This window comes from Bubalus kerabau, chromosome 8, assembly GCF_029407905.1.
Source record: "Bubalus kerabau isolate K-KA32 ecotype Philippines breed swamp buffalo chromosome 8, PCC_UOA_SB_1v2, whole genome shotgun sequence".
Classification (NCBI taxonomy): domain Eukaryota; kingdom Metazoa; phylum Chordata; class Mammalia; order Artiodactyla; family Bovidae; genus Bubalus; species Bubalus kerabau.
Genome location: NC_073631.1, coordinates 115,800,423 through 115,822,901, shown reverse-complemented (window position 1 = coordinate 115,822,901; position 22,479 = coordinate 115,800,423). Strand labels below are relative to the sequence as shown.

Here is a 22,479-nt window from a genome sequence, read left to right as displayed (position 1 = left end):
TGGGCCTCACTGTGTGTCCAGCACACGGGCTTGCAAGTTCGGTAAAAAAAAAAAAACCAGAGGCTGAGACACTAGCCCCAAATCCTCTATGACACAGACCCCCTCTTGCAGCAATAGTAGGGACACCCTGGTGACTTACATAAGAGTGAGCAGGCACCCAAATACATCCTGATAGGAATCAGAGCTGAGACCTAGAAGAGCTTTACGGGACCCTCACACAGCTAGAGGCAAAACTGCTGATAGAAGGAAGCCAAGGGCCTGGACTGGAGTGGAAATCACCTCCCTAGACATATCACTGACCTTAGCTTAGGAAGGGGATGCGAATGGGGTCATGATCTCCCTGAGCTCATCAGAGGAAAAGTGAAAGTAAGTGTCAGTCATGTCGGACTCTTCACAACCCCACCGACTGTAGCCCACTAGGGTCCTCTGTCCATGGGATTCTCTATGCGAGAATACTGGAGTGGATTGTCATTTCCTTCTCCAGGGGATCTCCCAGACCCAGGGGTCAAACCTGGGTTTCCCCGCATGGCAAGCAGATTCTTTACCGCCTGAGCCACAGGTAAGCCCTCAGAGGGGTGACAGCTAAAAGATCCAGGAAGCGGGCCCTGGAGCATCTCTGGAGTGAGGACAGTCAGTTCATCCGCCCCACACCCCGATCCCGAGCAGGATCCCAGAATGTCAAGGCTGGCGGGAACCTCGGAAATGTGGTTGTCTACAGGTGAGCAAACTGGGGCCGAGAAAAAAGGGATTTTTATCCTGTGAGCTGAGACACCCTTCAGCCTCAAGTGCTGTTTACCTCCCCTTCCTCTACCCAGGCTATGGCTCAGATGGTAAACAATCCGCCCGCAATGCGGGGGACCCAGGTTCGATCCCTGGGTTGAGAAGATCCCCTGCAGAAGGAAATGGCAACCCACTCCAGTATTCTTGCCTAGAGAATCCCACGGACGGAGGACCCTAGTGGGCTACAGTCCATGGGTGTCCTAAAGAGTCAGACACAACTGAGCAACTGACACTACCCAGGCTGAACCTCTCCAAGGAGGGCGGGGTGCGGTCAGGGTTATCCTCTGTGAGGGCCGCCTTCACGGGAGCTGGGCCACCCACCATGGCCCAACACTGTGAGGCCAGGCCAAGGAGTCGCCACCTCCACTGCGGACGCCCCACGCAAGCCAGCCCTTGGGCTCCCCGGTTGGCGCGCTGCTCGAGGCACGTGGGAACACAAGAACCTCCTGGAAAAACACAGCAAGTAAATCAACTGAGCGCCGAGAAGGCTGCCCCAGGTCTGCGCGCAGGGTCCCGCCCTCCCAGCCAGAGGCAGCTCCCCATTGGCCGGACCAGGAAACCCCGCCCCCCGTACAATCCCAGAGCCCACCCCCCACTGGCCGGCCCGGAGTCCCCGCCCCTGCGGTGTGAGCCCTAACGGGGCTCCCTGGGTCCTGCTCAGCGGTCCACTCTCGTGGGGGGAGGAGATTTCCCCACACCGCCGCTGACTCCCAGAGAGCAGGAACCAGATCACGTGCACTCATTTGAGTTCAGCATATTTACTGAGCAATGATGCAGCCAAGGTTCCGCCACCGTCACAGTTCTTAAGGGCCTTTAACACCAGAACCCCAACTTCTTTACGAACGAGGCACCCGAGACCCAGAGCTGGAGTCAAACCAGGTTCCATCCTTCCAGGTCACGCAGTCTCCATTGATTGATTTTAGTGTAAAGAAAGGTCCTTTGAACACCTACTGAGTGCCATGCAAACTCGCAGGGCCTAGCCTGGAGCCTGGCACACTGAGTGCTTTGGAAGAAGGGGGAGCACCAGTGCATAGCGATCACTCCTTCGGTCTGAGTCTCTGTATTTACATAGGGCATTAAGCATTAGAAAGGCCTAGAAGCTCTGAGCCCTGAAGCATCCCCAAGGAAACACCTGAGACTAACTCTGTAGCTGAGGGTTAAGCTCTCATCAGCTACAGTAGCACCACATCCTGTCTGCACAGTCGCTGACAGCCCAGTCTGGACTGTGGGGCCTCTGGGAAGCGCTGGAGGATGCAAGAGCGAACAGAATCTATGGCAGGCCTGGCTGCGCTGTCATTGACGTGTATACTCTGTCCCAGAAATGAAAGCAGTGTTTTCACCCGCCCCCAACTCTGCTCAGGACTTTAGGAGAGGTAGGAAAGGTCAGAGGGGGGCAACAGGAAGTGGCACAGCTAGGGACCCAGGCATCTGGAAGCAGGCTTGTACACTGGACACTCCACATAGTGCCAGACAAACAAGACAACAATCAGAACAGCTGAGGACCCATGACTGCAGCTTCAAAATCAGCCAAACCAAGGGCTGGTCTCTAGGTAGCACCCAAAGTGGTGTGATTTAAGAGGCACAAGAAGCTAGCTGCCATCAGGACGTCTCCTTGAGGCCTGATGCTATTGTCGAAACCACCCGTCTGAACTTCTGCTTTGGTAAGAGTTTTGTTCCACTGAGGTACTGAGGGCACCTGTGGGATATAGCCCAAAGGGAAAGTCTCATTTCACTCTGCACCCGAAGGACCTTCCACTCACTCCAGAAAATAAAGGTCCTTCTTGAGTAATTCTGAGTGGAAAAAGGGTGGAGATGAAGGGGGCCCTGAAGGTGAAAGGAAGGTCAAAAACTAGGCTTCCTATGGTTCTGTTGACTCCAAATCTATTATGACCCTGACAAATCTAAGGTGGAAGATGCAGGTGGGTCACCTTCAACCGATAAGGAACGTGAGGCTGGTGGTGGCTAAAAGATTCACCTAGATCCCCTGGCCTAACTCTGCCATGAGCCCCAAGTTCTAGAAGACACTCCGTCCTTTAACGTGACAAGTCAGGCCTGGCAACCCCACAGTCCACGCTGGCTCACCAGCCTCACTCTGAGTAGGACCTTCCCCTAGGGGAAGGACTTCTTGGGCCCATGGTGCACCTGACCCCCCACACAACCCCCCAGGTATCAGGTGGGGGGTCCATGGAGCATGCATGAACACTGAGACCCTGGGGGAAATGTCATCCACTCCAGGCTTTAGTTCCCCCCAGTCTCAGCTGATTACCAGAGTTAATCACGGATGCAAACACCCACTGAGGAAAGAACAGGAAATACTGGGAATCACTCTGGGCCAAGCATACACATCTAGGAAGACACCTGGTTTCCAGGGCAGCAGCCAAGGCACCACTATCGGCAGGCATCCCCAGGCTGGTCTGGACAGTGCCTCTGCCATCCCCATACAAGGAGGCAGCAGGGTAATTCCTATCCCTCAGGAGATCTTGGTCCCCTTTACAACCACACATAATACTTACAAAAGCACTTAGAAAAACTATAAAAAAAGAAGTTTCAAAATAATAGTAACAAATTCAAATTTCCAGCACCTATTCTTCAGGCTTTCTGTCCACTCTGCTGTTTCTCTTGTTGATGGAGAAACCCCAGGCCCTCAATGTCCCTATCACCTGGCTCTCTTGTCCCTCCATGCTACTAGTCAAAGGCCCCCACCAAAGTGTGGACTCCCCTAAGCCTTAATGGAGCCGTTATAAGTCAGGAATGTAGAAAGGGCAGCAAAAAGTGACAAGGAACTGAGGCATCTGGTCACCCCTATACACTGTCACCAAAAAGGCCACTGCTTCCCATTTGAATAAAGGGGGGGGCGGGGCGGGCTCTCTCCAGAGCCATCCTAGAAGAAGGAACCAGCGTCAGGCACGAGTGGAAAAGCTCCGTAGGGGTGGGGAAGAGAAGGTCCTGCCCAGGGTGACCCTGCAGGCTCCTGCTGGTCAGCCCTCCTCCGAGCGGCTGGGCCGGGGCCGGGGCGGGCTCCCCAGGAGGGCGGGGGGCCCGGGGCAGGGCGGGCCCACCTGGCCCCGGGCGTGCGTCTGCATGTGCACGGCCAGGTGGTGGTTGCGGTTGAAGGCCCGGCCGCACTGAGGACACCGGTAGGGCCGCTCGCCGGTGTGGATGCGCTGGTGCCGGAAGAGGTCGGAGGGCCGGCGGAAGGCCTTGCCGCAGTAGGGGCAGGCGGGCCAGCCCTGGCTGTTGCCCGTGTGCAGGCGCTGGTGCAGCAGCAGGCTCTTCCGCTGCTGGAAGAAGCGCAGGCACTCGCTGCAGTGGTACACCTTGGCTGTCGCCGGCCTCCGCCCCACGAAGGGCCGGCGGCCCTCGCGCTCCTCGGGGAGCCAGCGGATGACCGGGCCGGGCACCACCACCTCCCCCGGCTCCAGAGCCGAGTGCGCATCCCCCCACCCGGTGGGCGAGCCGCCCCGGGCCTCCCGGTGCTCCTCCTCCACGTGGCTCCGCTGGTGAATGGTCAGGTTGATCTTCAGGCGGAAGCTCTGGCCGCAGTCAGGGCAGGGGAAGGCCCGCTCCTGCCGACGCGGGAGGACGCGGGGTGGCTGGGCCCCAGCCCCCGTGGGCCGGGGATCCCCCGTCCGCGCCCGGGGGACGCCCCCTGCGTGAAGCCGACCGGAACCCCCGGTCCTGCTCCTGGGCCCTTTGGGGATTCCACACGCGGCCCGGCTCGGGGACGCCCCGGGGAAGGGTGGCTCTGGCGTCATCTCGTCCTCAGATGGTGCTTCCGTCTTGATGACCACAGCATCACCCCCTGGCAAATGGAGTCTGCGTTGATCTCGGGGCCCGCCACACCCCAACCCCCAGCAGGCTCCCCGCCCCGGCCGGCCCGCCCGCCCCCCAACCCCCCGACCAAAGCCGGGCTCCAGATACACTAGCCCGGCCCACACCAACTTCCCTGAGCCCCTGGCCCCAGAGTGCTCATGCCTGGGGCAGGGAAACCACGCTGCAAAACCAGGAGCCGGGGTCAGGGCTCAGACCAGGGGACACAGATGGATGGAAAATGAAGAGGAGACAAAGACAGGCCCATATCCTTAACCCTGAGACACGCTGGCCTCATGGGACCCTCCAAAGTTCTGACGACTTTAGCTCTGATCTAGGACAATGAGCCCTGCAGGCCCTCACGGCCCCTAGACTGTAAGATGCTTCATGCCTGGACCTGGCAAGTGACTTGGCTGGCTCAGATCTACTGGGCCACATGACAAATCTACACCAAGCGTCCACCGCCTGCCCCGCACCACGCTCTTAGGTGACAGAAAGCAGGCGGGAGGCCTGGGCTTCCCCCACTGACTCTGAGGCGGGACTGAGGCGGCGACGGACGGTCTCAGCCCCAGCTAGCAGGGGTCACCATGGCCGGGGAGGCAGTGCTGCCTGGAGCCCTGTGTTCTCCCACATCCTCCAACTGCTGCTGCTCTGGCTTCCTCTGGAGCCAGCCCCTAACCACACTCTTCTCTGACCGCCCTCCACTCCCAGACCAGCATCCGCCAGCCTTAGCTGCCAGACCACAGAGTCGGCTTCCCGGTGACAGCGAACCTGGCCCCCCTGCCTATGAGAATGAATACCCCCACCCTCAATGGGCAACTTCCAAGGTTCAGGACAGGAGTGATTTCCAGTGTTGCTGAAGCCTGAGCTTAAACCACAAGCTGGGAGACCACTGAGGATGAGAGCTGTTAACTGGTGAGCCCCCAGGGCAGCACCCGACAGCAAGACTGTGGGCTCTCTGCTTAAGGCTCACCTAGGAGTCCTCACAGATAACTCATGGCAGAACCTCATTTCTATGTTAGAAATGACCCACTGTTTTTAACTTAGTCCTCCAGCTACAGAATCATTAAGAGTCTAAGAATCACCTAAACTTTGAGGTAAAAAACCTTGTTGCACTGAATAGGCTGCCACGGTATCCTCGGGCTTAGGAACTAGTGAGGGTCTCAGGCCCTCTTCTTTGAAGAGGCAAGGCTCCCAGGTCTCTTCATCTGAGGCCAACCCCAACCCCAAGGGGGACCCAGATCACGCACGTGCCTCCCCCAAAGCCAGAACCCGGGTGGAATGGGGGCAGGCTGGATCCCTTTCTATTGGGCCAGAATAGGCAATAATTGCTTTACTTTTTCCTGCTTATCAAGGTGTAAGGCCGGTTCACAGAATATGCACAGACTCTCAGCAGGAAGAACTAATTTCAATCACAGCCTCCATGCTCAAACTGTAAGACATGATAGGCAGTCCAGCTGGGCTGTGTCACAGGGCAGCCATGACACCTGACCGCCCCCTGGCAGCTCACGGCTTGTCTGCAAGCAGCACCTTCCCAGCCAGAGCAGACGGCGATGGGGAAGAACCAGACCACAGGTGACCGGGGTCCTCAGAGCCCCAGGAAGTAATACTTGGGGGTGAGGGAGGCGCCCTCCAGAGGAGAGCGCTCCCCAGGTCCATCATGCAAGCCCACCCCCTCTCCCAGAGGGGCCCCGAGGTCTCCTGAGGCTCTGCTGAGGCCATGGGGCCTCCTCCCTTTACTCACCTGGCCCCAAGCTGGGCAGGATGTCCCTGGGAGGGCAGGTTGGTGACTCCCCATCTGAAGAGTCTTCCTCCCGTTTAACTGAAGACAAAATGCTGACGCCGGCTGGAGGCCCTGTGAGACAGAGTCCCGTGAAGGCCTTTCCCAGCCACCAGCCTGGAAGGAGACACAGCCATCCCCTAGCAGGCCCAGGACATGCTCCAGCTCCCGGGCTCAGGAAGAGGAAGCGCCACATTCTGTCCCGAGGGTAGTGGCTCCCCACCTCCAGCCCCCCAACCTCTGCCTCAGAGGTGAGAAGAGTGCGGCGAAGGCTGTGCCCCCAGCTCCCATGCAGGTGGTGCTAACAACTGGCCCCTAAGCTTCGGAAGGTCACCCTGATGGGCCTCAAAAGGACAGAAGGTTTGGGGAGACCCCAGGGCCCAGTGCCAGAGCAGGGACAATAAGAAGGTCTAGTCCTCTGACACACTGGCTGGGAAGGACTGATGCAGGGAATGGGGGAGGGGGGGTCACCCATATTCAGAGCGGCCCATAGCCAGTGGGGAAGCAGCACGGAAGTAAACGGACAGAAAGCACCCCAGAGACTGAATGGTCAGGCTGGCAAGGAGGGGGATCACCAAATTAGCAAAAGAGCAGTCTGGAGACAGAAAACAAGGCTCTGGGTTATCTGCTAGATGTGCTCCGGATTATAAGCCATTTTTGTGACAGGATGGGTAAGAATGTTCCTTTAAACAAAAGCAGAGAACACTGGGAGGGATGACTGGAGCCACAGAGCCCTCGGAGACCTTCGGAAGGAGGACACTCACGCTGGCACCGTCCCAGACACATAAGTCGTACTGCTCCGCTGACCTGATGGTCCTCACTTCCTGAAGAGGCCCCGCATCACCCTCTTGTGCCCTTCTTCACTCTAGCCAAACTGGTATATCTCGCCCCCAACATACCTGAGGAACTCACACCTTTGCTCAGACTGTGTTCTCCTGCTGAAAATACCCTATGTTCCCAGCAAAATCCACCTCTAAGACCCATCTTGGGGCCCGTTTCCTGGGAAGCCTGTCCGGCGCAGAGCAGCCTGGCCCGCCCCCAGCCGTCTCTCCCACCCTCGAGCTGCAGCGCTTCTTCTCAGTTCCGCTTGTCGGGCCCTGTTCGCACGGCTGCCCAGCGGCCCTCACTCACCAGTGCCCGTTTCCGGTGGGGTCACCCTTGTTTCCCAGTCTCGCTGGCACTCCAGGGCCTGACCTTCTTTTGGCTCCTCCTGGGCAGGGCTCACCGGGCTGGGGATCTGCTCTGGGTACGGAGGAAGGCCTGGAGAATGCAAATCAGTGACACTAAGGGCGACACAGAGGTCTCCCAGGACGCTGGGGAGTGGCTGACTGCAGTCACCTGGCCAGAGGGTATGACAATGAAGTGAACCTCACTGATCGTCTAGGAACTATTCCAGGCTAAAGAGAAAAAGAAATGGTACATGTAGTATGTTAAGTTATCCGATAGTACCATGACACACAGGACCAAAGATCTGGCTTTTTTTAGGGAGTCCTGGCTCGAGACAGTTTAACAGCAGTTCCCAATCCCAAGTCCTCTAGCGGGCTGGTGTATAAAGATCCCCTGGGGAGCACCCCCAAGATTCCCCTCAGTTAGTTCTAGGTGGGCCTAGGAAGTATGCATTTTTAAAAAATGAGTGGAAGAGACACGAATATTTCACAGAATGAAAAATTAAAATGGCCCATAAACAAATAAAACTACACCGGTTCCATAGCCAGGCAGACACTACAAGAAAATTACAGACCAATATTCTTTATGAACATTGATGCAAAAACCCTGAACAAGATACTAGCAACCTGAATTGGACAGCACAGTAAAAAGATTAAATAGCATAACCAAGTAGAAATTTATTCCTGGAATGCAAGGATGGTTCAATATGTGAAACTAGATCAATGGAATACACCACATTAAGAATGATGGGGAGAAAAAAAAAAACACATGATTATCTCAGTTATGCAGAAAAACATCTGACAAAATTCAATACCTTTTTTGAAAAAAAAATCACTCAAAAAATTAAGACTAGAAGGAAACTACCTCAATATAATAAAAGTCTTAATAAGGCAGAAATTCAAACAATATGCTACGACATAGATGAACCTTGATGATGTCACGCTAAGTGAAATAAGCCAGTCATACAAAGACAAATACTCTATGATTCCACTTACATGAAGTACTTAGAGAACTCAAATTCAAAGGGACAGAAAGGAGAATTGTGGTTGCCAGAGGCTGAGACAGGGGAAGAGTTATTGTTTGATGGAGCAGAATTCCAGTCTGACGAGATGAAAGGAATAAGAGATGAATGTTGGTAACGGCTGCACAACCTGTGAATGTATTTAGTATCACTGAACTGTACACCTACAGTTAATTTGGTCAATCTTATGTTATACGTATTTGATTAAAGTAAGAAAAAAAATAAAGTGCTGATACACAGTACAATACACATGATCCTTGAAAACATTATAAATGAAAGAAGACAGACGCAGAAGATCATGCACTATATGATTCTACTTATATGAAATGTCCAGAATCAGCAAATCTATAGACTCAGAAAGCAGATTTGTTGTTGCTAGGACTAGGGGGCTTGGCAGGGCTTCAGGTGATAGCTGAAAGATACAGGGCTTGTTTCTGAGGTGACAAAAAATGTTTTAAAATTGACTGTGGCTGCACTTATCTATGAATATTCTAGAAACCAGTGAAAGTGAAAGGGGGCTTCCCTCATAGCTCAGGTGGTAAAGAATTCACCTGCGATGCAGGAGACCCCAGTTCGATTCCTGTGTCAGAAGATCCACTGGAGAAGGGATAGGCTCCCCACACTAGTATTCTTGGGCTTCCCTAGTAGCTCAGATGGTAAAGAATCCATCTGCAATGCTGGAGACCTGGGTCCAATCCCTGGGTTGGGAAGATCCCTTGGAGAAGGGAAAGGCTACCCACTCCAATATTCTGGCCTGGAGAATTCGAGTCAGACGCAACTTTCACTTTCACTTTTACTGAATCGTATGCTTTAAATGGGTGAACTGTAAAGTCTGTGAATTATTTCTAAAAAAATCTATTTTTTTAAACTACACTGAAATATTCCTAAACTACACTGAAATATTATCACACAGACTAAAATCCTACAAGTCTGACCACATTCCCTAGTGGCAAGGCTGTGGGGAAAGAGGCCCTCTTTCACAACACTGATGGAAATGGAAATGATACAACATCTTGTGTGTCTGAATGCCATTGAAGTTACATCAAAATGACCTATAGGTCAACTTGAAGGGGTTCCCAAGAGCCAAGAATGGGACAATGTAAGCATGAAAATAATGGTTGCAAAGGACTGCATGTATAAAATATTCACCTACAAAGTTATAATAATAAAAAAAGGAAGAAAGAAAAGCCCAAGTATTGGTCACCTTTGGAGACTTCTAAGGAAGCAACTTTTCATTCCAAAAATTGATGACAAGAAATATTTAAGCAGCTAATCTGCCTTTTCTGTACAGACCATATTTCAAGGTAATTAAAAGAGCTGGTTAGGGAAATTATTCTTTATAAAAGAATTTCAGCTACTAGGTGCCGATGCCCATATGCTCAGTCATGTCTGACTCTTTGTGACCCCCTGGAATGTAGGCTACTCAGCTCCTCTGTCCATGGAATTTTCCAGGCAAGAATGCTGAAGTGGGTTGCCATTTCCTCCTTCAGGGTATCTTCCTGATGCAGGGATTGAACTTGCGTCTCTTGCACCTTCTGCATTGGCAGGTGGATTTTTTACCACTGCACCACCTAGGAAGCCCTCAGTTCAGTCAGTCGCCTCTGATTCTTTGCCACCCCATGGACTGCAGCAGGCTAGGGCACCTAATAGGGAAGCCCTATTAGGTGCCAAAGTAATGACCAAATTTCACCATTTTACAACCCCTAATTCAGTAATGAATCTAGGCAAGTCTTCAATGGCCATTAAATTCATTAGGTGAAAAGTTGATGGGGAATTTTATAATAGAAGGATAAAGCTGATAATCACAGAAAGAAAGGCAACCGAGTAAGACCTGAAACTATAAGACTCCTCGTAGAAAACATAAAAGCTCCTTGACATCAGTTTTGGCAAAGATTTTTTTTTGGATTCAATATAAACAAAGGAACATCAAACTTAATATAAACAAGGAGAAATACATCAAACTAAAAACCTTCTACACAGAAAAGGAACCATCAACAAAATGAAAATGCAACCTATGGAATGAAAGAAAATATTTGCAAGTCATTCACTTGATAAGGGGTTAAGATCCAAAATACATAAAGAACTCACACAACTCAATAGCAAAAAAAAAAAATTCAATTAACATTTGAAGATCTGAGTATCTGAACAGACATTTCCCAAAGAAGATGTACAGATGGGCAGTGGGCACATGAAAAGATGCTAAACATCACTAACCATCAGGGAAATGCAAATCAAAACCACAATGAGACATCACCTTACATGTCCGAATAGCTATTTTCAAAAAGACAGGAAACGACAAGGATGTGGAGAAAAGGAAAACTATGTGCTCTACTGGTGGGAAGGTAAAATGTCTCAGCAACAAGGGAAAGCGGTATAGGGGTTCCTCAGAAAATGAAAAATAGAGCTACCAGAAGGCCCAGAGACGCAGGCATTTTCCCAAAGAAAACAAAAACATTAACTCAAAAAAGTATCTGCACACCAACGTTCACTGCATGCTGCGGCATTATTTACAACTGCTGAAATACAAAAATAACTTGAGGGTACTGATAGATGAACGGATAAAGAAAACGTGGTGTGTATCTGTGTGTGTGTGTGTGTATGTATATATATGTGTGTGTGTGTGTGTGTATATATATGTATATATATACACATATAAATATAATGGAATATTATTCAGCCATAAAAAAGAATGAAATCCTGTCATTTGCAACAAACTTTAGGGTATTTTGCTAAGTGAAATAAGTCAGACAGAGAAAGCGATCTCACTCATACATGGAATCTATTTAAAACAAACCAAGATGAAGTAGGAAATGGTAACCCATTCCAGTATTCTTGCCTGGAAAGTTCCACGGACAGAGGAGCTTGGCAAGCTACAGTCCATGGGGTCGCAAAGAGTCAGCCACAACTGAGCACATCAGCATACACCATGATCTAAAATGGTTGTTTCCTTTTGTATTCCTACCAGAAGACTTTGGGACTTCCAATTGTTCCATATCCTTGCCAGTGTGTTTGGTCTTTTAAAATTTTTGACCTTTTTAATAAATGTATAGCAGTAGGAGAAAAAACAAAAAAACAAAGAGGGGCTTCCCTGGTGGTCCAGTGGTCAAGATCTGCCTGCCAGTGCAGGAGACACAAAGACATATAGCATCGATCCCTGGTCCAGAAAGATCCCACATGCCAGAGAGCAACTAAGCCCCTGCATCACAACTACTGAGGCAGCACTCTATAGCGTGTGTGAGCTACAACTACCAAGCCCACCCGCCCCGACTACTGCGCCCATGCACCCTAGAGAAACCAGCGCATTGAGAAGCCCACGCGCCGAAACTAGAGAGCAGCCCCCGCTTGCTGCAACCAGACCAAGCCCGTATGCAGGAGCAAAGACCCAGCGAAGCCAAAAATTAATTAATAAATCTTTAAACAACAAATAAAAACAAGATCACAGATACAGAGAACAGATTGGGGGTTGCCAGAGGTGAGGGGTAGGGGGTAGGTAAAACGGGTGAAAGCAGCCAGAGCGTGGCCTGCCCTGAGCTAAGGGGCCTGCGCTCCTTCCTGGTCTCGCACTGTGGGAAGTGCAGAAGGGCGGGACACGCATGGACTGTCCCCAGCCCCGGCCACGCCTCCACTCACCTGCACCTGGCCTCCTGGGGTACACTTCCTCTCTCTCATTCCCTTCCTCCCGGCCCCACGGGCCTTCAGGACAAGGCTCCTCTCCCCTCTCCATCTGGGTGAGGATGTCTGGTTTGGAGATGGCATAATCTGCGTGCAGAGTAGAGAGAGAGCTGGGTCAAGACTGGACACCCGCCACCCAGGTGCCCAGAGACGCAGCGACACCTGGAGGAAGAGAAGCCAAAGCTAAGACACAGCCTGCAGGAGGCCCATCTGTGGGCAGGACCCAGAGCATCATCTAGACAGCCTTACCCAGGGAGACCAGCATCTCGTAGTTGCCCCTCATCACGTGCTTGTACAGCTCCTTCTGCCACTCGTCCAGCTTGCCCCACTCTGGCTCAGAGAAATACACGGCCACGTCATCAAAGGTCACGGGCACCTGGAACCACAGGGTCACGCAGGCTCACCCACACGCCGATGGGCAGGGAACGCGGGCTATCCCACCCCCGGTGCCCAGGGCTTACCCTGGGGACCTCGCCCTTGCTGCCTGGGGGCAGCCGCAGGATCCAGAAGTTCCTGTTCCTCAGCAGGTTCTCCATGTTCTCCAGCCGCCTCTGCAGCAGCCCATACTCCTGCAGCAGGGTCCCCAGCATGGCCCACTTGCCCTCTAGCTGGTTCCCGAACTCCACGGCCGTCTTTTCGCAGTCGGCCAGCTTCTTCTCGGCCGTCCCCGTCCGCCCCTCCAGAGTCAGCAAGCGGGTCAGGCAGGAATCCACCTTCTTTTCCAAGGCCTGGATGGCGGCCACCACTGTCCACAGCGTGATCTCCGTGGAGTAGAGGTAGGAATTCTTCTCAGCGGCCGGCTGGGGTGATGCAGAAGGAGTTGAAGGCCTTTCATCCCCCGTTGGTTTGTCCTTCTCTGGAGCCTGTCCAGCAAGAGCAAGGGGAGATATGATCACAATTATCCAGTGAGATGTCCATCTCAAAGAGAAACCTCAGAATGGCACCTTCCCAGGTGAAGCCCCACCTGGGATCCTGAGGACCCAGCAGGAAGTGGAGGAGAGGGAGGAGCAGGGGGGATATCCATCCTCAAGGACAGGCTGGACCAGGGTGTTAGCAAGTGGGAATCAGGAGGAAAAGCATCTGTCACCTCGCACAGGTGACTTCCCTTCCTGGTCTTGGTCTCCTCCTCTGACACTCAGAAGCTCGGTAGCAGTGGTGCTGCTCACAAGCTGGCTGAGCTCTGCAAAGTTTGTTATGCATTTCAACTCCAACCCCACATCTGTAAAAAGGGGTAATAATAATACCTACATGATGGGATTGTGAGAATTAATGATACTGTCATAGTAAAAAACACTTAACATGATGATGTCCAATGTGGCAAACACTCAATAAATGTGAGCCCTGTGTTGTTGACAACAATGTTGAGCTGACGGTGGGTCCAACTCAGGGGTGCCGTAAGTCGTTCACATGGCCTTTCTACTCCACCCTGTTCATTACATTGTCCTTCAATGTCTTGGGGGCTTCCCTGATAGTTTAGTTGGTAAAGAATCTGCCTACAATGCAGGAGACCCCAGTTTGATTCCTGGGTTGGGAAGATCCACTGGAGGAGGGCATGGCAACCCACTCCAGTCTTCTTGGGCTTCCCTTGTGGCTCCGCTAGTAAAGAATCTGCCCACTGTGCGGGAAACCTGAGTTTGATCCCTGGGTTGGGAAGATCCCCTGAAGAAGGGAATGGCTACCCACCAACTCAATGGACATGAGTTTGAGTAAGCTCCAGGAGTTGTTGATAGACAGGGAAGCCTGGTGTGTTGCAGTCCATGGGGTCACAAAGAGTCAGACACGACTGAGCAACTGAACTGAACTCAATGTCTTGGAAAAGAGCTTCTGAAGTTTCTCAGCTGACCTCAGGGCCTGATGACCAGGCCTCAGCCCCAGTTTGTCTCGCTAAAAGCCTCGCTGGACAGAGGGACCACTTCACCCCTTCTCTGTACTCATCCCCATGGTCAGATCACCATGAAGTCCTATCTGTGCATCTTCTAAAACTATGTCAAGTCCACCCTTGCCTCTCCTACTCTGGGGACTAGTCCAGGCCCCAGTCACCTTTGCCCGGAACCCTTGCTACTCGGCGCAGTTGGTTTCCCCAGTTCACCCTTCTTCCCCCGCAATCAATTTTCCACAGGCTGACCAGTAATCTTTTAAATACAGACTAGAGCATTTTAGTCCCCTGACTGACAGCTTCCCGGTGTACCCAGAATAAAATCTAAACATCTTATCATATCCCAGCCTACCTCCTTGACTTTATATCCTCCTGGGTACTAACTACCGACCAGTTCCCCTAGCCTCTGGGATTCTTAAGACATACCTGGCTCTCTCCTCTCCCTTTGCCTATGCGCCTCCCTCACCCCTCTCTACGCCTGGCTCCCTCTTCTGTTAAGACTCCAGCTTAAACACTGCCTCACAGAGACCTTCACCAACTAACACATCTAAACTAGGCCCCCTGCTAGCCCTTCCTTCACACCGTTTTACGGCTTGTGTTGTTCCCCAGGAGAACGTAAGATCCATGAGGACATCAGCTCCATGAAGGTATGTATTATTCACCATTGTATTCCCAGCTTCTAAAAGAGTGCCTCATTCATAGCAGATGCTCAGTAAATGCCTACTGAGTGAATGAGTGAATGACTAAACAATTAAACACAGTCATTCAATAACAATGACTAAACACCTGTCAACAGTCAGTACAATGGGGATGCAGAAAAAAATGATGCAGTTCTTCCTTGTGCTGGAGAAAAGTTATGTACATAGACAGTCAAATTAACAGTGTGATACCAGGGGCTAATCAAAGTTGAGGGCAAGTCTATCCTGTTGGGTGAATGTTTTGGGGATCTCAGGTTGCTGCAAGAGAGCAGAAGGAGAGAGGCAGATGAGAAGGGCCAGGAAAAGTGCTGAGAAAGTGGTCCTGGGCTAAGTGGGAGCTGAAGACCACACCTGTAGCCCCAGGGAAAGGCCTTGCTGGGGGCTTCCCCCAAGGAGCAGGGCTGTAAGTTCCAAGAAGGCCCATCCTCTTTTTCGCCCTTGCACTCAGAGAGCCCTTAAAAACACACAGACACCAAACTCACCAAAGAGGAAAGAAAAAGAAAGTAAAAGTGAGGTCACGTTTGACTCTTTGTGAGGCCATGGATCTCCAGGAGATCTTCCTGACTCAGGGGTTCCCACACTGTAGGCAGACACTTTACCATCTGAGCCACCAGGGAAGTCCTCCTTAAAGAAGAAAAGTTCCTCCTTAAAAAGTATCCAAAATAATCAGCATCTAGAAAAATCAAGGCTTCAAAAACCTTGTTAAGATGTATTAATAATGGTAGATACGGGTTGATGTCGCAGTGGTTTAAGAACCCGCCTGCCAACGCACGAGACCCAAGAGAGGCCGGCGCGATCCCTGCATCAGGAAGACCCCCTGGAGAAGGAAATGGCAACCCACTCCAGTATTCTTGCCTGGAGAACCCCATAGACAGAGGAGCCTGGTGGGCTACAGTCCACGGGGTCACAAAAAGTCCGACACGACTGAGAGACTCAGCACGCGTGCACGGTGAATTGAGCTCTTCACAAATGTTTTTCTACTATGTCCAAAAAAAAAAAAAAAGGCCAAAAGGTTATTTTCTCCATACTGGACACACTGTATATTATCAGCCAAAATTTCAGTATCTGCTCATCTTTTATGAACCACAACAAAAAACAAAAACACCCGCCTACAATCCCTGCAGCAAACAGCACTCAACACCTTCTCTTTGCTGTCAGCGCACGTGTGCACCCGAAAGGGGACCCAACTCCGGAGCCCCGGGTGGGCGTCAGGCTCTGGCCTCGACTCGACTTGGTGTGCAACTTTGGGCGCGTCCCGCCCCCCTCCCCCCGCAGCCTCAGACCTCGGTCGTCAGAACCGATGGGGCCGGGGTGCCTGTCCACCCCCCTACCCCGCCCCACCCCCCGGTCTGTCTCCGGGTCGCCGGGCCTCCAGGCCTCCAGTGAGACAATGGACGGGAGGAGACCGCCACTCGGTTCCAAGACGAGGGCTTGTCATCTTAAGTGTGACCGCAAAGTCCGGCCGCTCCCCCGACGTCGGGGCCGCCCACCCGCCGCGCACGGCCTGGCGTTTGGGCCGCCCAAGGCCGGGACGAGGGCAGCCGGGCGGCCCGAGAGGGCCGGACGCGCGGGCGCGGGGCGGAGGCGGCGAAGAGGAGGCCGCGCCGCGGACCGCTCGGGGCGCCGCCCGACCGAGACCCTCGCGGGTCCACGCGGCGGCCCGGCGCGGCTGGGCGTCCGCGCGCGGGGCGCTTACCGGGGCGGGCGCCGCTTCGGCCATGGCTGCCCGCGTCCCTCGCTCCGCGGCTCTCCTCCCGGGGGCCGGCGCGGCGCGGCGGCGGAGGCGGAGCGGAGCCGCCCAGCCTCGGAGCTCCTGCCGGGGCGGCCGCGAGCTGCGTCCGAGCCACGTGCCCCGCCGGCCCTTTAAACAAGAGCTGCGCTCGCGGCCGGGCCAGAGGCCGCGCGCAGCGCCCCCTGCAGCCCGAAGGACCGCACTCCCGCGGCCTTCGGTGCCCACCAGCCCCGGGCGGCCGCGGGGGTCCCGCCGGGCGTAGGGGGAGCCGGCTGCCCGCCCTCGCCTGGGCCGCGGGAGTCGACGCCGGGGCCGCACGCGCCTCGGGGCCCACCGGCCGGGATTCCGTCGGGCGAAGCCGACCCTCGCGCCCGGGCCGGGCGGGGTGCTTGGGGGGGTGGCGGGTGGAATCCAGCCAGTGAGCTAACAAAGGAAACGCGTTGGAAACTTCGAGCCTTTGGGGCAAGACGTTCAGTCATCGCCAGGTGACCTCAACTGTGTATGCACTTGATCTGCCGTTTTAACACCTCTGATGTTAGTTTGGGTATACATTTTGCGCGGGGAAAGCCAAGGTGGAGTGGGAGGGATCGATAAGTATTTTTAAACTTTTATTAGTTTTTTCCGGAATAAAGAGAAGGATCTCAAGAAAACTGCATTTCGTTAAATAAACCAACCCTGCTTCCTTCGTTCCCTTTGGGGATCCAGGGTCTCCTCCTCCTTCCCTGGGGTCCGCCTTCCCAGCAGGTACGCGGCTGGATGGCCCGCTCTGCCACACCCAGTTGCCACTCGCCTGCCTGCTACCAGCTGGGGGGTCCTCTGGATCGGGAGGACTAAATCCACCACTAACTCAGGCCCTGAGGCATTTGGAATAAACGACTCAATCTGGGACCTACTTTCCCCTCATCTGCAACCCACAGAGCCTTACTCTGGAAAACCTCTTAATCACAGAATGCAAACTTAAATGGGCTTCCCAGGTGACTCAGTGGTAAAAAATCCGTCTGCAAAACAGGAGACTCGGGTTCCATCCCTGGGTAGGGAAGATCCCTTGGAGGAGAGCATACCCCACTCCCGTATTCTTGCCCCGAAAAGCCCAAGGACAGAGGAGCCTGGTGGGTTACAGTCCGTGGGGTTGCAAAGAGTGGAACATGACTGAGCCTGCGCTCATGTGCATGCACCTAGAGTAAAACACGCTTTACTTCCCTGGTGGTGCAGTGGCTAAGACTCCGCCCTTCCAATGCAGAGGATGTGGGTTCGATCCCTGTTGGGAGAACTAAGGTGTGGGGCAGCCAGAAAATAAAATATGCTGTATACAGTTTAAGTTTACCTTCTATCTTTTCTGCATTTCACAATAATCTCACTCTGTCCAACAAGCCTGGAAACTCTTCCAGGTTTGGAAGAGTTAGAAATCAGTCTGCAGTTTTGTTTATGTTTTCTTTCTTTTTTTTCTCTTGGGAGGGAGGGAGAAAATGATTAGCTCATATATCTGATCCAAGCAAAAGTGAGGTCAGTTAACATAGTAGGAACACAAATAAATTGATACCTTCTTCAGGTCAGGTTCACCCCTAGAATCTGGGACAAGGTTAGGAAGTGTCACTTTAAGGTAATAAGAAATCAAATCTATATATGGTATGGTTCATTCTGGGAATCCTTGTTGAAATAACCTGATCTAAGACAGTTTGCAAACAAAAGAGCACCCCTCAGGTCTCAGCAGGGGTCAGGCAGACCAATGTATTAAGGATTACAAATTTCTTATAATTTTATAAGTTGTGATCTCATAAAATAAGAGTTAGTGTCCAGGGAAACAGAAAGAGTCTGGAAAATGGATGGGAGAGGAAGAAGATGTTAGAATTTCACAGGCTTTGCTCCAGGAAGAGTGCTCTCATTTTTGACAGCTGGTCGGAGTTTTTTAGAAAAGTTTCCGTCAGTCAGTATTCAAGTTTTAGTATCCTGATCTCCTGGAGTGCTTATTAAAATACAGATTGCTGGGCACTGGTCTCAGAATTTCCAGGTCTGGGGCTGGAGTGGGCGGGGCAGGGGCGCATACAAAATTTTGTTTCTGTTTGCCATGAGATGTTGATTCTGCTGTTGAGTGATCACACTGCCCTGCCCATTAGCTCCCAAAGCTGCTTCCCGGCCCTAGGCTCTGATTTTATAAACATATTAAACACAAAATACAAAAACGTGATACCAGCATGTGGTTTCCTGGGCAGACCAGCCTGGGTGTCAGGCCAGGCGCAGCTCTAATATAAATTAAGATGACGTGCATCCTTAGTTAGTAATCTTTCTCTTGTGGATTTGCTCCTTTCTGGAGCAGGTCTCCAGGGCCTGAGTACCTCTGGGTGAGCCGACAACACTGGATTTCCACAGTAGAGGCACAGTCCCTGGAGGGAGGGGTGACTCCACCTGGGTACAGGCCACTCGAGCACAGTCAACCATCAGCCTCTGCGGCAGAAGGTGGGCTTGTCAGCAGAGGTTGAGGGCCACTCAAACAACACCTAGGGTCATGTAGGGTGAGGGAAGGGTCAGGGTACGCTAATGCTGGTGACCCCACCACCGCATCCTCCACCAGGAGATGGGGCAGAGGATTCCCAGGGCCCCTACCTTTAGATTAGGAAGTGGACACCCTCCTCTGAAGTAGCAAGAGGGGAGGTATTAGCAGAGGGAGACCAGAAGGGTAAGCAAATCCCCTTGCTCCACGAAGCCCTCCCTTGTTGACCCAGCACTGGGCTCCCTGTTCTGTGAACTGTCAGACCTATTCACTCAGCGGACATTCGGTGAGAACCTCCGTGCCAGGCCCCCAAGCTCGGAGCTGTGGAATCCGGATATGATTGACACCTGGTCCCTGCCTTCAAAAAGCATCACCTCCTGTTGACTCTACCTCTATGATCTCGTCCACCGCTCTCTTCCAGCCGCAGCTACACCCAATCAGACCTTTATCGGCTCTTGCTGGTCTCACTCAAAAACCTCTCACATATCCCCCATGCGCCCCTGCCCTCAACAAAAACAAAAGCTCTTATTAGGGTAATCGTCCCAATTCGCAGCTAGATACAAATCACCCTTTTGCTCAAAACTCTCAGCTCCCCATTACTAACTCAGTAAAATCCAAACTCCCTAGTCTGACCCCAACCTCTCTTTCCAACTACGTCCCCCACTACTCCCCTCCTCCTACCCCACCCTCAGCTGAGTCAAATGAATTGGTGTTTATTGGTACACACCCCATAATATCTAGTTTGGTCATATCACTCCTTTTTAGAATGTAGTTCAACTTATCCTTAAAGGTCCAGTTCAAAAGCATCTCTTCCAGCTCAAAGGCATCTCTCATAATGCCATTCGCAATGTCCCACAGCTGAATGTAATTGTTCTCTGAATTCTTACAGATTTTAGCTTCACTTAGGACATATCGTTTTCGATCTTCTATTAGATATCCCTGACAAACTGTAAGCCCAAGAACAAAGTCTCAGATTTATTAACCTTTTATCCCTCCCTCTGGAGACTGCACATGGAGGAGACTTGGATATTCATGAGTGAACAAAATCTAAGGCTGTGCAAATGTACAGTACACGAGGGGAACAGATTTCCACCCCAGTGTTCACAGCAGCAGTGTACAATAGCCAAGACACGGAAGCGACCTAAGTGCCCATCAGCAGATGAGTGGAGAAAGAAGATGTGGTACATATACACAACAGAATACTACTCAGTCATTGAAAAGTGGCATTTTGCCATTTGTGATAACATGGATAGACTTGATAGGTATTATGCTAACTGAAGTAAGTCAGATACAGAAAGACAAATACTCTATGATATCACGTATATGTGGAATCTTAAAAATACAACAAACTAGTGAATGTAACAGAAACTGACTCACAAAGAACAACCTAGTGGTTACCAATAGGGAGAGGGAAGCGGGGAGAAGCAACATAGGAGTCGGGGATTGAGAGGTACAGACTATTATGCACAAAATAAGCTACAAGGATATATTGTACAGGGCAGGGAATATAGCCAATATGTTTAATAACTATAAATAGAGTATAATTTTTATAAGTTGTGAATCACTATAGCATACACCTATAACTTACATATTGTATATCAACTATACTTCATTCTTTTAGTGTTCTTTTTAAAAATAACTTTTTCTTCTTTTTTATTTTACTGCTACAGTACATGGTATTTTTTTTAGTATTTTATTCATTTGGCTGCACCAAGCCTTAGTTGCGGCATTCAGGATCGTTAATCTTCGTTGTGGCATGTGAACTTAGTTGCAGCATGCGGGATCTAGTTCCCTGACCAGGAATCAAACCCAGGCCCCTTGCTTTCGGAGCATGGAGTCTTAGCCACTGGACCGCCAGGGATATCGTTATACTTCAATTAAAAAAATTTTTTTAAGTAAACAGATTTTGATAGAATGTTCATCACCGACTCGATGGACATGACTTTGGGTGAACTCCGGCAGTTGGTGATGGACAGGGAGGCCTGGCAATTCATGGGGTCACAAAGAGTCGGACACGACTGAGGGACTGAACTGAAATTCAACCAGGCTAAGATTGTTGTTTTCTACACTGCCTTAACTCAAGTATTTAAAACAGTGCTTCAGTAACAGGTGCTCGACATGTATTTGCTGAACAAAAGAAATGAACGAGGGAAGCTTTCATAAAAGCTGGTCTACAAGCTGAGTGAAAAGTGTCAAGTCACTCAGTCATGTCCTGTGATTCCGTGAGCTATACAGTTCATGGAATTCTCCAGGCCAGAATACTGGAGTAAGGAATCTTTACCCCTCTCTGGGGGATCTTCCCAACCCAGGGATCGAACCCAGGTCTCCTGCATTGCAGGAGGGTTCTTTAGCAGCTGAGCCACAAGGGGATGGTATTGAATACTTGGCTCACAGAGAAGGGCATTCCCAGGAGAGGCAACACATGAGCTGAATGTGGTCATGGGGAAGTACAGCTTATTGATTAAATGACAGGACTCCCACTGCAGCAGCAGCATAGAGAATTTAGTATGAAAGGTGAAGAAACCCGGAGCAGGTTAGGTGGTCCAAGTCTTGAGTTCTATACTTAAAAGCTTGCCCTAAGGCTTTGAGGAAAGGCATATCCAATTTATGTTCCAGGACAATAACTCTGGTAGGAAAAAGGATGTGATTAGGAATAGGAGATCAATTAGGTTACCGAATGAAAAGCTAGGTGGACGACAATGAGGACCTTACCTGCAGGAACAGCAAGGAGAAGATAGTACAGATTAGTCGCTGGTGTTTGGCATTTCATTCTTCACTATGTGTTGATTTCAAGCTAACTTAATCATCCTTGTCCTTCAGGCAGCTGCACTGCCTGTTGCCTTCTCATCACCCAACAGAGCAGGCTTTCAATGGACAGCTGAAGCAGGCAAGATTTTTTTGTATCACTGGCAAACAGGGCATTCTGTGAGCAGAGCATGACCCGGAGATCTTGTGAAAAGGCAGATTCTGATGCAGTGAGGCTCCGAGTCTGCATTTCTACCGGGCTCCCAGGGAAGGCCGATGCTGCCGGTGCAGAGGCCACGCTTCGGGTAACAAGGACTTAGAATCCAACCCAGACACGAGGTCCTTAATCGTGGTCCACCAGAAGCAACAGAGCCTGTGGTCAAGTGTGTGGGCTCTGAGGCAAGATGGCCTGGTTCACAGCCACCTCTGCTTCTACATCACCTCTCGGGTCTCTCCTCACAGCTCACGTGGAAAACGGGGTAATACCCACCACATAGGGTCTTGTGAGGAAGAAGTTCATTTTGACATGAAGAACTTAGAACAGTTGTTGTTGTTCAGTCACTCAGTCCTGTCCAACTCTTTGCAACCCCATTGACTGCAGCACACCGGGCTCCTCTGTCCTCCACTACCTCCTGGAGTTTGCTCAAACTCATGTCCACTAAGTCAATGATGCCCTCCGACCATCTCATTCTCGCCATCCCCTTCTCCTC

General features: G+C 51.5%; 1 protein-coding gene across 1 annotated transcript; it reads right to left on the bottom strand.

The window, feature by feature from the left end:
* Window positions 1-1,522: 1,522 nt before the first annotated feature.
* Window positions 1,523-16,638, bottom strand: ZNF783 (zinc finger protein 783). The gene is made up of 7 exons (XM_055591233.1): window positions 16,501-16,638; window positions 12,692-13,093; window positions 12,480-12,606; window positions 12,189-12,317; window positions 7,502-7,630; window positions 6,335-6,445; window positions 1,523-4,582 (listed from the first exon to the last, which is right to left on the bottom strand). The coding sequence occupies exons 1-7, from the start codon at window positions 16,522-16,524 to the stop codon at window positions 3,759-3,761; spliced, it is 1,746 nt and encodes a 581-aa protein (XP_055447208.1). The 5' UTR covers window positions 16,525-16,638; the 3' UTR covers window positions 1,523-3,758.
* Between the last annotated feature and the right edge of the window lie 5,841 nt (window positions 16,639-22,479).

What these genes read in the sequence shown, in the direction of transcription:
- ZNF783 (XM_055591233.1), bottom strand. Translation starts at nt 16,524, where the DNA reads ATGGCCGAAGCGGCGCCCGCCCCG. An exon ending in GCAAGGGCGAGGTCCCCAGG is followed by an intron (nt 12,607 to 12,691) that starts GTAAGCCCTGGG and finishes CTGTGGTTCCAG; the next exon opens with GTGCCCGTGACCTTTGATGA. An exon ending in CGAGATGCTGGTCTCCCTGG is followed by an intron (nt 12,318 to 12,479) that starts GTAAGGCTGTCT and finishes CTCTGCACGCAG; the next exon opens with ATTATGCCATCTCCAAACCA.